Source organism: Numenius arquata, chromosome 6 (assembly GCF_964106895.1).
Source record: "Numenius arquata chromosome 6, bNumArq3.hap1.1, whole genome shotgun sequence".
NCBI lineage: Eukaryota > Metazoa > Chordata > Aves > Charadriiformes > Scolopacidae > Numenius > Numenius arquata.
In genome coordinates, this window is record NC_133581.1 from 43,801,138 (window position 1) to 43,817,927 (window position 16,790).

At 36.8% G+C, this 16,790-nt stretch overlaps 1 protein-coding gene across 1 annotated transcript in view; it reads right to left on the minus strand.

Annotated features, from left to right (window-relative positions):
• Nucleotides 1–16,790, minus strand: part of TTBK2 (tau tubulin kinase 2) — a 67,360-nt gene that overhangs the window by 38,106 nt on the left and 12,464 nt on the right. The window contains exons 4-5 of the mRNA XM_074149007.1: nt 16,476–16,616; nt 14,015–14,119 (exon numbers count right to left, since the gene is read on the minus strand). Of these exons, the coding sequence (XP_074005108.1) occupies nt 14,015–14,119; nt 16,476–16,616 (246 nt within the window). The remainder of the gene's footprint in view (nt 1–14,014; nt 14,120–16,475; nt 16,617–16,790) is intronic.

Below are 16,790 nucleotides of genomic sequence, written 5' to 3' on the forward strand. Positions count from 1 at the left end.
ATCTTAGACTCTTCAACAGAACTCCATGTACTCAAACAAAGCTTTTTTTTCCTCTCTAAAGTACTTCATTTTTTAAAAAGCTATAAACTATCAAATGCTTTGCTCAGAATTTAGAAGGAAATCTTGCAAACCTCATCTATTTCCAAATATATATGTCATATAGTCTGACTGATGCAGATTTAGTGAAGAAAAGCTGAAAATGTAGTTTTAAAATATTTGTTATTTAGACATTTTCTTTGTTCTGCAGTAGCAAAATGTACAAAATATAATTTTATAGACACAGAAAGGAGAAGTGGGCTATAACAGGAAGGGATAGTCAGGTGTCCAAAGAATTACCCCAGTCCTCTCTTCCAACTCTACTTTTGAATCATTATTTATTAATAAAAATAATCGTTTTAGAAATAACTTACAGTAAATAGTTTCCAACTCAATTTTCAGGAGCTTACTACATTCCATTTGGCAGCTGAATTATACCACATATTGCTCCTGCTTTTATTTTTATTTGTGCCATAATAGCTAAACTGATTTTGCTAATTGCTGTAAAACACAAGCAGTGTAGCAACATTACTCAAATAAATTAAGATTTACACACTAAAGATTGAAAATATTCCTTTGTTTATAATTTCTCATTCATTTTATGTCTTTCTGCTGGTTTATAGAGAGTTGAGTATAAAACTATTACTTATTTTTAATGTTTTACAGTCCCAGCTCTTGAATCTTCCCCAAAAGTGCTGAAGAGTAGTGAAGAGAAGTGGCTGTTAGGAGGCTGATCTCAAAATACGTTTCAGCCACCTATCCTATGGTTCAAGCTAAAACTGCTACTTGCCAACTTATTCCATCATGTCAAACTCCTCAGTAAGCTGGTAACAATGCAAAATTGGACATAATTTAGCTTTGTGGCATCACACTCCACTTCCCTGCCATGTCTTCTTCCTCTCTTCATATAGTTTCTAGAAATATTTGTTCCAGTCTATTTCAAGAAGCAGCTGACTCAGTGCGATGCTCTACAGAGACAGACGCTACTTTTGGTCCTGGCAGAGCATCGTGGCCTTCCCAAGCTAGATAGCCCATATGAAGCTTCACACTAATACAGCTGGACTACTTCCAGAGTTCAGCGAGGCGTCTGCATGACACCTTTAAGGTTATCACCAAATGTTTCTTATTCTTTGTTTCAGCATCTGCTATCTATGCGTCTGCAGCAGAGAGGGAACGGGGCAGGTAGCTAACGTTCATTCTCAGTCATCCTTGTCCCTCTCCTCCTCCTTCTGTTTTTCCTTTGCACTTCCTGATACCTTATACACTCCACTCCTCTCCTCTATTTCATGAAATCTAATCACAGACCTGGGAAGGAATAAGGGAAAATCTGAAGAGTTAAGTGGAATGCACTGTGATTTGGTAAAGATCAGTTGAAAGAATTTGAGAGGGAGGAACTACTCAAAGTTACAAAGCCATTTAATGCCTGACACTAGTTCAGTGTGTTCAGTGCCTTTTTCACATTAATTTCTGTCTTCGTTAGAGAAACAATTTAGAAAATAATGAAAAGAATTCTGGTTTTAGGATTGCCCAATTATAGACATTTCACCCTGGGAACTTCTTATGCCAAATTTTACCATGCACAGGTCTTTGCTTTGTGACCATTAGTGTTTAGTTGTCCAGTACATCATGCATGGCTTTCATGCAAATGCTGAGGAGGAAAAGCAACTTTTTGTCACTTCCCTGCTCCAAAAAAAATATGTTGCAAGATAATGATGTGTTCACTCAAAGAGACAACTTATGAAAAGTCTACTCTAAAGTATTTCAATGTATAAAAGCATCAGAGGACTATTACACAGATAGGAACTTATTCACACGCTTTTTTTTTCCTCCATCATCCTTCCTATAATTTGAATCTTTCTATGACAGTGAGGAGGAGAGAGTAATAGTGTCACCAGTTCAGTACAGCAGTAATGAAGAGAATCCTTTGCTGAGCCTGAGCAGATTTGCCCCATGGGAGCACTGGAAGGCTCTTCAGTGCTTCTTGTGCCATGTCTGAATGGTTACCTAGTTCTTGTTCCATGCCATGGGGTGACTCCATGCTAAACTTAAGAATGCATGCTGAACTATTCAAGTTCATGTTTTTCCTAAACAGGTTAAGAAAAGGACAAAACAGCATTATTTTAAGGTTCAAATTCCTCCACGTAACATATCACATATAGTACTACCGCATCTACAACTGCAGAAACACTTCTTTGTCGCATTCATCACTTGCAGCCCAGACAACAGCGGCCTAACTACACAGCACTGCAATTACTCATGAGACATGACTCCAGTAAACTCTACTCATACAAGAATGACAGTGGAAAGAGGAGGCTAAAAAGTTGTTGCAATAATTGGTAAGGAAATAACCTAAGGAATTATGAAAATTTTATCAAAAAGAGAAGGTGTGTGGATACATTTTAGAGAAGCTTTCTTAAATTTCATTGAGAAAACAATATGATTTCATGACAACCTGAAGGTAAAAATGAAATGGAGGAGCTCAAAAATTGCATGGCAAGTTTAAGTGACAATACATGTTAAATATGAGACACAGTATAGCGGAGGGGTGCAGCTGAAACGCCTGAGGAAAGGGTTGCCATACAGAGGGACCTGGACAGGTTTTAGAAGTGGGCCTGTGTGAACCTCATGAAGTTCAACAAGGCCAAGTGCAGGGTCCTGCACTTGGGTTGGGTCAACCCCCAGTATCAACACAAGCTGGGGGATGAAGGGATTGAGAGCAGCCCTGCCAAGAAGGACTTGGGGGTACTGGTGGATGAAACGCTCGGCATGAGCCAACAATGTGCGCTGGCAGCCCAGAAAGCCAACCACATCCTGGGCTGCATCAAAAGAAGCACGGCCAGCAGGTCAAGGGAGGTGATTCTGTCCCTCTACTCTGCTCTCGTGAGACCCCACCTGGAATACTGTGTCCAGCTCTGGAGCCCCCAACATAAGAAGGACGTGAACGTGTTGGAGTGAGTCCAGAGGAGGGCTACGAAGATGATCAGAGGCTGGAGCACCTCTCTTGTGAGGACAGGCTGAGAGAGTTGGGGTTGTTCAGCCTGGAGAAGAGAAGGCTCTGAGGAGACCTTACTGCGGCCTTAGTTAAAGGGGTTTTATAAGAAAGATGGGGACAAACTTTTTAGCAGGGCCTGTAGCAATAAGCTAAGGGGTAAGGGTTTTAGACTAAAGAGGGAAGACTTAGACTTTTGGAAGAAATTTTTTACAATGAAGGTGGTGAAACACTGGAACAGGGTGCCCAGGGAGGTGGTAAATGCCCCATCTCTGGAAACATTCAAGGTCAGATTGGACAGGGCTCTGAGCAACCTTATCTAATTGAAGATGTCCCTGTTCATTGCAGGAGATAGTGGACTATATGACCTTTAAAGATGCCTTCCAACCCAAACTATTCTATGATTCGAAGATGAGAAGATTTCAAGAGGAAAAAGAAATATGTTTTACTTGTTTAGATGTAAACATGCAATCCTTGACTAGTCACATCCCTGTGTAAAGTACTGTTTGGGATAGAAAGAGAACATTACTGAGAAAAAATAGCATAAGGTAAATGGCAGCAACAAAATGCTTCTTTGACAGGATGAAATAACCACTGAACAGTACATTTAATAAAGTGACATACACCATTACCCTTCAGTATCTGGCTTTTAACAGTTTTAGTCAGGTTTGGAACAGAGGTCTTTTTAGACCAATTAACATATTTTAGCCAATTATTTATTATATGCTTAATATGGAGCACTATCATTTGAAACAGTTCCCTAGAAGTTTTTTGTACTATTTAATTATTTTTCATGTAATTCACTGCCATTTAATACTGTACTCATAAACCATGTCCTAGTTGTCCTGGATTTTCCTTTAATCTGTGACACTCAAAGCAGACAATGTATCAAGGAACTGCTGAAGATACAATGTATCCTCCTGCTCTTTAAATAAAACCAAAACCTGATAAATTTCACTATTTTCTGGAGTTGACCAAAGTGCTGCCAATCATTTAAATTTAAATATGAATCCAAATTTTAATCTGAGCACAATGCTCAGTAACTATTATTGAACAACTTCCAGTATACAGACTTTTATTTATAATAAACACATGCAGTCAAGGTATTACGTGGGAGTAGTTACTGACACAAATTCTAAATCATCAGTGGCACTGGGGCAGATAAAGAAAACTGCACTAGTTTTACTCAGTACTATCTGTGGACCACTTCTGAGAGTTTTTTCTTAAAGTAGTATCAATGTTTGCAGACCAGGCTATATGTCTGTGGGTCCAAACTGCCTTCAGAGAGGACAAAAGATTTGCAGTCATCTTTTTCTCACAACAGTGTAGCTTCACAATTGCTCCTTTAGTTCTTAAAATTATCCCACTTTTTTGCCCATCATAAAAAGCATTTAATGGATACAGCTTCCACTCTTTCAGTACCTTAAAAACTATGTTCTCTTCCAACCACAGAAATAAACAGTCTGCAATTCTTCCGCCAAGATGAAAGGAGGTAAGGTAGAAAAAGGTGGAAGTATTCTCCAGTCCTCCACAGCAATCAAGACATTCCAGAATATTAAAAGAAAGAAACACCACTCAATTTGAATGCATAAGCATTCCCAAATTTTCGTGAAGTAAAAAAAAAATAAAATAAAAAAGGATGAATATACAAGAAATGTATACCTTCTATCCCTGTATTTAAATGAAGTACAATAGACTTCAAAGGCTTGCAAAATGTATTTAATACTCTGCTTTGATATTTACCAACACATTTTTAAGGTTTTATCTAAATACCACCTTCTTTTGGATAGCTTTTCAATTGTGTTTTCCCTAGCTTTGTCAGCTCAGCTTGCGTACATGTCACACTGTTTTCTTTATAAAACAAATACAATTCAGTTATTTGTAACTTCAAGTCCACATAAATAAAAGAACACAAAACTCAGGCCTGTGATAAAACATGATGGTTGAATTTATGGATTTTTAAAGAATTATGACCTCAAACTCATTTTTAAAGGTTAATCCGTCTAAGAGCAAAGACTAGCAGCTTCTTTTTTCTTTTATTTTGCTTTCTTTATATTAAATTTAATAGTACCTCAAAGCAAAGCTGTGGTTAAAAATCACTTTGAAACAGGAGTAACGAAAACTACCCGTATTAAGAATGCAAATGTCCTTCAGATTTTGTCCCTCTAAATTTTCTATTTCTGTACCACAGCTGATACCTTCACTTTCTATCACCACCATGTAAACAGAGACACGTAAACTGAAGGCTGTATGAAGTTAGGTTTACATTCAAAAAGAATAATTTATTTTTTGTCTCAAGAAAAAACAGATGCTAGTACTACTTGAGCTACCACTAGGACAATGGCAAACAAAATGGTAGGTAAAATAAACCTTTGCCAACACTCTCAAAACCCAATAAACAGTAGACTATGAATTTCATTAATCTACTAAATTTGCATCCTGCTAAATGTATTTGCCTGATAATTAGAGAGAGTGTCCCCACAATTAAATTCTAATTACCCTGCTTTGCAGTAATCAATTCTGATCTACACCCATAATTCAATTATTGGCTTCCTCTCTCCAACAATTTATTCCTCTGCCTCTGTTTCCTCTTTCCTTCTTTTAACAGCCTACATCATCCCCAACAGCTTTTCCTCTCCTTCCCACACACATTTCTCTCTCTTCTGACCTCTTCCATCACCAGACAAGGCTCCTCCTACCAATGAACGTTTCCTTATCAACTTCCATTCTAGAATTCAATTCTACGTCTACCCCAAACACCTGCATGCTAGTACAGTCCCCAACACGTAACATTTAGTTTCAGAAGCCTATACAAGCACACACTACTGCCCGTGTTTCCATATTATTTCATCCTATTCCCAGCTACACACAAAATGTTGTTCAAGGTTTCCCAAAAGTATTTGTCATCAAAATACGTTCCAAGCAAACAAAAATAAAATGGACAAAGAACCAGGGTCCAATAAGACTAATAATGCCTGAACACAAACATTTCACTACATTAAATTGTCTCTCAGAATATTTCTTCCTGTAATTTTCTGAAATGAACTCTTAGTCCTCTTTATAAAGAGGGGTGATATTTTCCCATAAGGAAAATGATAAATTTAAAGTTACAGTCTAGATAATGATTATGGAATACCAGAAAAGATTAGTTCTTCTCTAACACTTGCTGTATTACATTTATAATCAATTCTATCCCTTTTTACCAACTTCACAACAGATTACTACCTACACAATCAATGCGTAAAAATAAGACTGAGAAACCCTGCATTCGCTTTGTAGGGAAGGGAATAAAGACAGCTACAATTAAAATATGTGAGAAATACACTGGAGATGTATTATTTCATTTTTTTCTGAAAAAGAGTCCTGATATTGTTGGAGGAAGAAACTATATAGTTCTGCAGAAAGAATTAGAAGAAAAAGGCTATTTCAGCTGCAATGTGGGAAAAGAAGCTTATGTAATAAAGCAAAAAAGGAGATGACAGAAGTACAAGGGAAACCAAGAAGAATAAGGAAGAAATTTGGTACTGGTTTTCCCAAACAAAAAACATATGCTTCTATGTTTATAGCAATTAATTTATTCCCAATTTTAAAAACTAGTGGAACTCCTCTGCTCTTTAACACCATGCCATCCTTTGTATTGAAAGCTTGGGGCAGATGGAATGGATGACCCGAACAACACATCATTGGCTATGTCCCAGAGTTAATAAATGAGGAAAGCCTAACTGATAATTAAGAAAAGAAACAGACACCTCATGTGAATCATTTGGGTCCTTCAGATACATAAAAATCAGTGTATCTTGCATCAGTTCATATTAAAAATGCTGTTCAGTGACTTCAAAAGCTTAAGCTTTGTGATTGTTTTGCACTTTTCTTGAAAAAGGGGGTTTGATGGATACAAAAATACAGGAATAAAGACGACATTAATACCTACAGAAGCAATTTCTTAGATTCCATCATATTCTTGGTGGATAAAATACAATATATCTCCTTCAAGTCTTACTGTTTTTACTTTCATACTGTCATCTGGCTGCTGCAAACCAAATGAAGGTCATTTTAGATAATCTAATCCAAGGGTGAAAAATCATGCCATTGCAAATCCCACTGGGGAAAAAACAGTGAAATGGGCTGAAAACTGCTTGCTCCTCAATTCTGTAAACAGACAGTCCACATGTGAAAATCCAAAATGCAATGAAAAATACAGTAAGCACTACAAGTGCTGAACAACCAAATTGCTCACTTGGGATTTCTCTTTCTGTTCTTTAAATATTACTTTCCAAGAAGCGCTTTATATTAAACCTGTATTTTTCAAAACTGTATTTAAATAGGAGCAGCTACAGCTGAATGGGCTCCTCAGTAGCATGGTTTGAATGGTGCTAAATCACCATGGAGTCTGACAGTAAGATGGGTAGTATGAAGATGAATGAGATCTCCGAAAATGACACTGAGATGTCTTAGGATCTGACAAGCACAACAGCAAAACTCTGAGGGATCCTTTAATACAGAAGTATGACTTGAACCCTTCATGGGAGGCTTTCTCATTCTAAGCTCTCAGCCTTGACCATTCTTCCAGGCAAGAAGTCAAGGAGACACCGTAACTTCTCAGGAAGAAAATAACAAAAAGACCACAAAAAATCCTCCCTTCAAACCTGTCCATAAGAAACAATTAATAACAGTTAAAGTGAAAATGCAATGTTGAAACTACTTTTTTCGGAAATTCAAAATAACAAGCCAGCAACACAGCAACACAGCACAGGCACAAATGTGCAGGAGGGCCAGGAGGAGGACGAGACTTCCCCCAAAGCCTGAGATGCCCTTGCAGAACAGCTTCACTGCTCTGCAGGCTGAAGAGGAAAGAACCGTTGCATCAGCAGAGATGCTGGAGCTGAGTAAGGCAGCCCGATCTGCTCCCCTTATAACAACCAGTGCAACTAAGAAAAGGCAACAGATGATAGTAGTAGGTGACTCTTCTGAAAGGTACAGAGACACCCATTTGCCGACCTGACACACTCTAAAAATAACGAGGTGGTTGGTCACAGCCAACATGTTTTCACCAAGGGCAAATCATGCCTGACAAATTTGGTGGCCTTCTACAACAGCATTACAGCACTGGTGGATAAGGGAAGAGCAACTGACATCATCTACCTGGAATTGTGCAAAGCATTTGACACTGTCCTGAATGATATCCTTGTCTCTGAAAAGGAGAAACACGGGTTTGATGGATGGACCACTCAGTGGATAAGGAATTGGCTGGATGGCTGCACTCAAAGAATTGCAGTCAACAGCTTGATGTCCAAGTGGAGACCAATGCCAAGTAGTGTTCCTCAGTGGTCGGTACTGGGACCAGTGCTGTTTAAAAATTTTGTCAGTGACATGACAGTGGGATTGAGTGCACCCTCAGCAAGTTTGCCGACGACGCCAAGCTGTGTGGTGCGGTGATAGGACAAGGGGTAATGGTTTTAAACTGAAAGAGGGGAGATTTAGATGAGATATTAGGAAGAAATTCTTTACTGTGAGGGTGGTGAGACACTAGAACAGGTTGCCCAGAGAAGCTGTTGATGCCCCATCCCTGGAGGTGTTCAAGGCCAGGCTGTATGGGGCTTTGAGCAACCTGGTCTAATAGAAGGTGTCCCTGCCCGTGGCAGGGGGGTCAGAACTAGATGATCTGTAAGGTCCCTTCCAACCCAAACTTTATGATTCTATGATAAATAAGACTTTCTATCATTTATGTATGGTTTCTTGTATTAGAAGATAATCTTCTCCATATGCACTGTTATCTCCATCTTTGTGTAGTTCTATACAGACTGGCACTAAATTCTGCTTTTTGCTGTTAAGCATGCCTTCCATTTAAACCTTAAATAATAATTACAGTCCTAACAGACTGTATTTGAAGGTTTAAGGGTCAAACAAAGATATTTTCAACTCCTACAGAAAATAATGATACTTTTCCAGTTTCATTTCCAAACAGAGTGAGGTTTTGGGTGGTTACAGAAATCTCCCTTCCAACATAAGGAACAGTCTGAAATAAAGAATGAAGTTTCTTTCTTTAAAAATCCAGAAGTAGGTAATGGAAGCAGGTCACTACCTTTACTCTTGCTTATCTTTACTTCGAATGAAAGATAATAGGCTGTGCAGGCAGAGATCCCTAAGAGCCTTAAAAATGAAAATAAGTAGCTTGATTGATGCACTTTGGAAGGGTAACATAATCAAAGCAAAAGACATAAATTGTGTCTGTAGTAGCATCCTGAATTTTAGTGTTTGTCAAGGCAAAAAACCTTGCATTTATCAAACCAGAAAAAGGATACTGTAACAGTCAGGTGGGGATGGTGAGCCTACACAAGAACTTCAGGTTTGTCAATGAACAAAAAAAAAACCCACCCAAAAAGAATACATACACACACATATGAATGTATGCGCATGTCATACATAAAGCACTGTCAGGATATATACACAGACGGGATGTAGAGACATACCAAAACTACCAGGAAGCCTTGGTAACAGGAAGATGGTATCTATCACATGCAGTGATTGGGAACAGAAGCAGTGATGAGTGGTTGGCACAGGAGAAAGGAGACTAAGTTTGAATTCATCATAAGATATTCACAAAGATACTAGAGACAGATGACAGTTTTAGTTTGAACAAAAGGAAACAGTATTGGAACAGGGACATCATGAATGCGAATCATGTGCCTAAAGATAAAAAAATGTTTATGAAGGAAGCTATCTGAAGATAGAGGGGAAAAAGAGGGAACATAAAACTAGAGAGGGATACACTGAAGAAAGACAACTAGAAATTAAATTGTGAAAGAAGCTGGAGCTAGACTAAAGTCAGATAAAGGAACACTGTCACCAAAGATAAAGATGCAGAAACTACGTGGATGCAGATTTAAGACTTGTGTTAATGGAAAATGGAGAAAACTGAGAAAAGGAGAGAAAGCTGACAGGAGTCACAGAATACGAAAGCTAGTAATGTTGAGAAGAAAAACCAGCACAGGAGAAGACGTCAATAGATGGTATGTTGTTAGTACATGGGCATGGGAGAAGCTAGAAATTAGTTCTGATGGCATAACTACATAAATTTTAAAGTTTTGGATGCTAACATCTTTAAATAAAGACAAGGTAAACATTTTCTTTCAATTGCAGACTAATCTACCTATGCAATTTTCTTTGCAAGCTTGATTACATTATGATCCCTCGATAACTTAACTAACACTTTTTTAAAAAAAAATATTTTTTAACAAATAAAATAATTTCAACTTACTAATATATATGATCCACTATTAATTTCAAGACAGAATGAACCAGAGTAGTTTTATCTGTTGTGAACTTTGTAATCAACACTACTTATGGTAAACAACAGCAGAAGAAACAAAACAGTGAGATAAACCTTACTTTATTTCACAGTAAACCTTAAATTAAAGTACATTGTTATTCTAGCTAATGTGTGTATGTTCAGAAATTAATAAACTAACTTCCAAACTATGTTCGGAAATTAACTAAGAAACTAACATTCAGCATGGGTCTGTACACCACAGAAAAGATGAGGGAAAACCAAGTTCATGCCAGGGAAGTGCCTGTGTCATCAACACACTTTCTGTACTGAAAACAGGTGTGTTTGGTAACTACTGTAAATAATTATGTGAGACAAAAAGAGTAATTACTACAGACAGTACCAAAAATATTTAAGTTCTCTAACCTGAATGATTCTTCATTTCTAAAAGCGTAAACATTTTCTATTGGAATATTGCTGGAACTTTATCAAAGTTTCTCCAGACTCATCAGCAACTGCTGCCTGGTTACGAACTTCACTGCCATATACGGCACCCGTAGTAAAATCTATAAACAGTGGCCAACACTTTCCATATAAGATCCTGCATTCAGCAGCTTGAAACTTTCTGCATATTACCAATTTAAGCTGAAATCCTTCGTGTTAGATGACTGGTTTGTAGCTGCATGCTTTTAATTCAGTAAATCATTTCAAACTGTTCTTGAATGCAGCTGAAACAAATGTTTGTTTTGTTTATTAACCCCCACAATAATCTGTAGGAAATCTATAACCCCAGTGTGCCTTGGAATGAAGACAAACAAGGAGGGATCTGAAAGAATACCATGATGACGTCAAGGAATATTCTACTAGCCATCCAAAACTGATTATGCTTGAGCTTTTGAGAAACTAAATTTCACACAAACTCAATACAGCCTTGTTTGAATCAGGCATCCAAATTCCTCAAATGTTCTATCTGTCATGAGGCATAATTCAATCCAGAGCTGCAATAGCTCGAATTTCTTTTCTCTTACTCCTTCAGAATGCTTTCATGTTTCATTGTGGTGCAAAGAAGATGAACCGAGAGCAAAGAAAATTTCACTTAGTTGCATTGTACTGTTCCAGTTGGCACCAAAATTGCAAAGAGAAGAGAAATTAGTCTAACTAGAAGCAAAGCATTATGAGGAGGCGGATGTAGAAAGGAAACTAGAGAGGAGAGACAAAAGAAAAGATTCAGACTAGAATAAGTACAGGCTTAACAGAAATGCAGAAGGGTCTGAATGGACAGTTGAACGTATCAGTAGCCACTAGCACATACTTCAGTCAAATACTGGAATAAAACCATGGAGTCCCAAGTTTTACAATTCCTCTTTTTGTAACAGATCTGAAACACCACCACCTTATCACACTGAAGTCGTACGAAACTCTGCTGCATTCCTCTGTCTTGGTACAACATCCTGGAATTAACTAAGAGTTTAACGTTGGATAGCTTAAGAGTTTGATAAATTTCTCATTTCCTCTTTGCTTCTTGACCTGATGGCACAAAATAGGCAGCCTTCCTCACCTAAGGGCCTCTTTTCAACTTCTTGTTTCAACTTCAGTCAAGTGAATACTACCTATATTAACAGTGAGATTTGTAACATAAAACTGATGATAATTTATTCTTGTAATTTCCTTTAAGTTTCAACGCTCTTGCCAGTCTAAGTCTACCAGTCTTGAAGCTAACTTCATTTTTTTTATGTCTCCACCTGTTGGAACGCATATGCCAGCCAGTGGTACTGGCCAATGATTTCTGGAGGGAAATACAGTCCTGTCATAAACCTTCCTGCTTTCAACAGTATCCATATAAGCCCCTTCCATCTTTTTGAGTTGAACAAATAGATTTAGGGCCCCCAGGAGTTCCTTAACATTGGGGCAAATACAAAGCTGCCAAAGGACTAAAACCTGATACTATCATTTCCAAAACTTATGATTCTTTTAGAATACATCATGGAAATTCAAGGACTCGAGGATGATATGTAAAATCTCAATGGGACTGGATTCTTTCTGCGGAAGTCAGGTATATAGAGAATTAGGCTTATCATAAAAATCTAATAACCAACCTTAACTAAGGAACGGGTTCTTACCAATAGAGTACTATGTTTTTTGGAGAACATGGTTTTACATTGTTCCAGGTTATTTGCAGTATCTGCTGAAGAAATCTAATGGAGTTTAGAAGAAGGATAGCCTTAAGGAGAAGCACACAGCACATTTAATGAAAATATTAAAAAATTTTATTAGTAAGCAAGGCCAACAGTATGGTTTGCTATCTATACAAGAGCCATTTCTGACTATTAAGTACAAGTAAAAGTACTGCCATTTTTTTTTTCCCCTCACCACCACTCTACTAATACGGATTACGCTGTCAGAAAATTCTAAACAGATTAAATTGAAGAATTACTTCAGTTACATTGTAGGGCACTGCAATGAAAAACAAAAGGCAAGAGCTGAGTTGTTACAAAAGAAAGAAGAGCAGAAATATTAAATTTTCTGTTGTTATCACCTCTTTTTTCTGAAAATACTACCATTGGTGTGTATACATATAGAAATTACAGAATCCTGAGAATTGTTTTCGAAATTACAGGTCAGTTAGAAAAACATTATAAACATTATAAGTATTATATAAATTATAATACAGAACACGACAAGAACATTTAGAAATAAAAAAAATTTTAAAACTACTTAAAATGTTTAGCTCACCTATCCAACAGCAGCAGCCACTCTGTTGGTCTCCCCTGTCTTTGCTTTCATTGCAGTGTCCAGCATTATGGCTGAAGGAATAAAGTACAGCAGAACCCCACTAATTTACCTTGCTAACTCATACACCTCATAATTTGCACACAAAATTTTGCCACTTTTTCAAATTCATAGACAAAATAAAATTGAAAATCCTATAGATGTGGCTTCTACCACTCAAAACGCATTGCATTAATAAATATGCTACACAATATTGACTAGTACACTATGCAGTATCACCATCAAAACGTAAACTAGTTCAATAAAGATAATAAAAAAGATAACTAGTTTAATAAAGAAAATATATTTCTTTAAAACATCACCATGTACCACGGCACTGACCTGCCCGTTTTCAAACTTTGAAATTAACAAAACTGACTGCCCGCCAGTGAATTAGGGAGGCTCTACTGTACTTAAAATGGTAATGTCCTCATTGATAGGCTTTTATCTACAACTTTCTTCAGACTGTATCGCATACCTCAAGTACACTCAACTACGTCCCGTTATATAATTAGTATCCTATCACTGTTTTAATTATTCAGACTTTCAGAAGATTATATATTCAGTTTAGTGTTTGACGTTTTCTCCTACATATGTTGTTTTTTTTTTTAATGCAATATAATACCAAGTGAAATTCAGCTCTGCTGTATTGCTCTGATATTTAATGAAAACCTATTTCTTACTTGATTTTCCAAACCAAAAGATAGATTACCCCAAAAAATTCATAGACCAGACCTCTGTCTCAAGCCAAAAATCTGAAACCCGATTCATTCCTGACTGCCAATCTTTTAATATAATCAATAAATCACATAACATTTCTGATCTGGAATGATGTTTGTCAAGTTTATATCAGTTACCAGTTCAATGCAACTCCCATACTTCTCCAGAAAAAAAAAGACAGCATATTACCACATTGAATGAATCAAATTGACAACTGTGAAAAAATATCTTACTGGTCTGACATCCCCACATGAGTTGGTAAATTGCCGTGCCAAGCCAAAATCCAGCATATAACACTTTCTACAGGTGCTAGGAAAACGTCCCATTGCGAAGTTAGACTAGGAAGAAAAACAAATACAGATGGATATATAGATATATACTTCCACACATGTTTCAATATGTGCATGTATTAATGAAGTAACACAATCGTAGAAAATCCACATTCTACTTCTCTATCCCTCCTTCCATATTTTCGGTTCTACTAAACTCCCATTAAATTGGAAGAAAATATTAAGAAAATCAGACATCCTCTTAGCATATCTGAACAGCAGCCTACAGAGTCCAAAGAAATTGTCATCTTACTTCATCCCTCAGAATATATTTTTAGCAAGAATTTTCCAATCATGCCACTCACTCAAGTTTTGATTTGGACATCTCAAAAAACTACCAACCTAGGGGCTAACAAGTTCATCTAAACAAATGCACTAATATCATATATGCAGAATACAGAATAAAGAGTGCAAACTGTGTTTTCCTTTTGATGGGAGGGGGAAGAACCAGATTTTAAAAAACAAAAACAAAAACAATTACCCCAGAACAACCAAACAGTAAAAGCTGGGAAGCCACTGAGGACTTAATTCATTCTGGAAAACTTCAGTAAATTTTCTTATTTGCCTCTACGGATTAACATTCCATGTTAGCCCTTTAAAAAAAAAAAAAAATAATTCTTCAACACTGCTAGTTTATGATGCTTGAACACGTTGGCTAAATTGGTTGAAGTCTCTCCCCACCAAATCCCCTAAAAGTGGATTATGTGATATAAAAAAAAAGATAAAGCTAAAAACAATTTCTGTGAAACAGAATTGAAACTACACATCTGAGCAAGCCGGAAGCTTAACACAACTAACTCTACCAAAACTGCTTTTCTTTTTCCATTAAGTGAAACAGCAGTACTGTTCTAAATACATCTGAAATTCACAGCCGCTTCCATGTCAAAGGCTGAGAGTAAAAAACAATCAAAACCATGAATTGAAAGGAGTGTGGTCAACGTTACTTTCAAATGGAACAGAATTTCAGCATTGTCTAATTCATCACAAGGCAAATAACAAACTAAGGACTTCAAGATATCAGCTCAGATTATACTAAAAGCAAGCTTTATGCTATCTAGAAGATACATAATAAAAGATAAAATGGACTTGTATATTCAAGCCAGGAAAACTGCAAGCTAGAAAGCAATCATGCCTTCTTTTGCATGTGTAAGTTGCAACATAACTCCTAAAGGGGAAGAAAAATTCTTTCTTTTATTAATCTAATGTATTGCTTCACACTGCTGTTCATCCTGGCTCATCATTTAATTTTCTGGGGTTTTTCCATCCCCTAGCAGCATTCTCCATTTCCATCCTATTTGAGTCCACAGACTCCAAGACACAGCTAGATAACAAGATGTCCCAAATCCATCCTGCCAGCCAAAAAGGAACACATTTCCCATTCAAAACTGGAATTGTTTTCATCATTAAAATCTTGCGCTCCAGCGAACTCCTTCCCACCTATTTCACTTGACATTCACTGTCTCTGTGTCCTTTCCCTATCAAATGAAGTCTTGGGGATGGGTCAGAGAGAACACAACTTTTTATAAAAGTTGCAAGGAAGAAGTGATGAAAATGAAAATTCCCTAATGGACAGAAACTCATCAGAGGCTTTATGTAAACATCATTCAGCTGACAGGAAATTTACCTATATATGTCTATATATGTCAGATAGAACCAGCCCTATTTGCATCTATTAGAAAACACAATATTTGCTTATTTTTTTCTCATTTACAAATTTTGAAAGTTCAGATTTCCGATGACATTTTTAACATAGAGCAATATTAAAAATAGCTGATGGAATTTCAGGAATAAATTCAAAGAAGAACAGAAAAATGCAAAAGTGTGATTCTATCGGGAAGGCACTGCCCTCATGACATTTTGATAACACTGATTTTATTAGAATTGCAGCACGAAACAACTGAATGGTCTTCTCTTACAGCCTGTCTTTTCTTTCCTTGTTTGTTACATTAAATACAAAAAATTGCTATTGAAGAACTTAAAAATACATCCTACAGTTAGTATCTATTCACTTAGATTTATTATGTGAAGATATTAATTGCCATTAGCCAAACTCATTATATCATATCTCATGGCAAATACTCTTGATTGCATGATGCTACAGATAAAAGTTGGAAGTTTTAACTACAGAAAATTGCTAGGAGTCCTAAGTAACCGAAGACAATGATGACAAAGACCAAAGTTATTGTTGTTGCAATCCAACATTAATTAATAGAAAAAATCCACCCTACCTGATGAAGAAACACTCGATTTTTTGTCTCTTCTCGTTTTTTTCATTTTAATATCTAGTATAGAACCTACTCTTATAAATGCAGCCATCCAATGACCACATCTTACTTGCCTATTTTGATTTAATGGGCAGACTTACCGGTTTTATGTCCCTGTGCAGGAATCCCACAGAATGAATACTTTCAATAGATTCCAAAATCTGCTTTCCAAGCCGCAAAGTGGTACTAATGGTGAACGTTCCTCGAGACTGGCTCCGACGCAGGTCTGCCAAGTTCCGACCCTGATCAAATTAAAAGATATTTTCATTAAAAAATACTAATACCAAGATTCACAAATAGTGTAAAGTCTTCCTACTTCTTCTTTAGCTGTTCATGGTTAACCATGCAACACTCTCATTACCTGTTTTCATATTCCACGATAATAAATCTCACCTAAATGTAATGAGTATACGTCC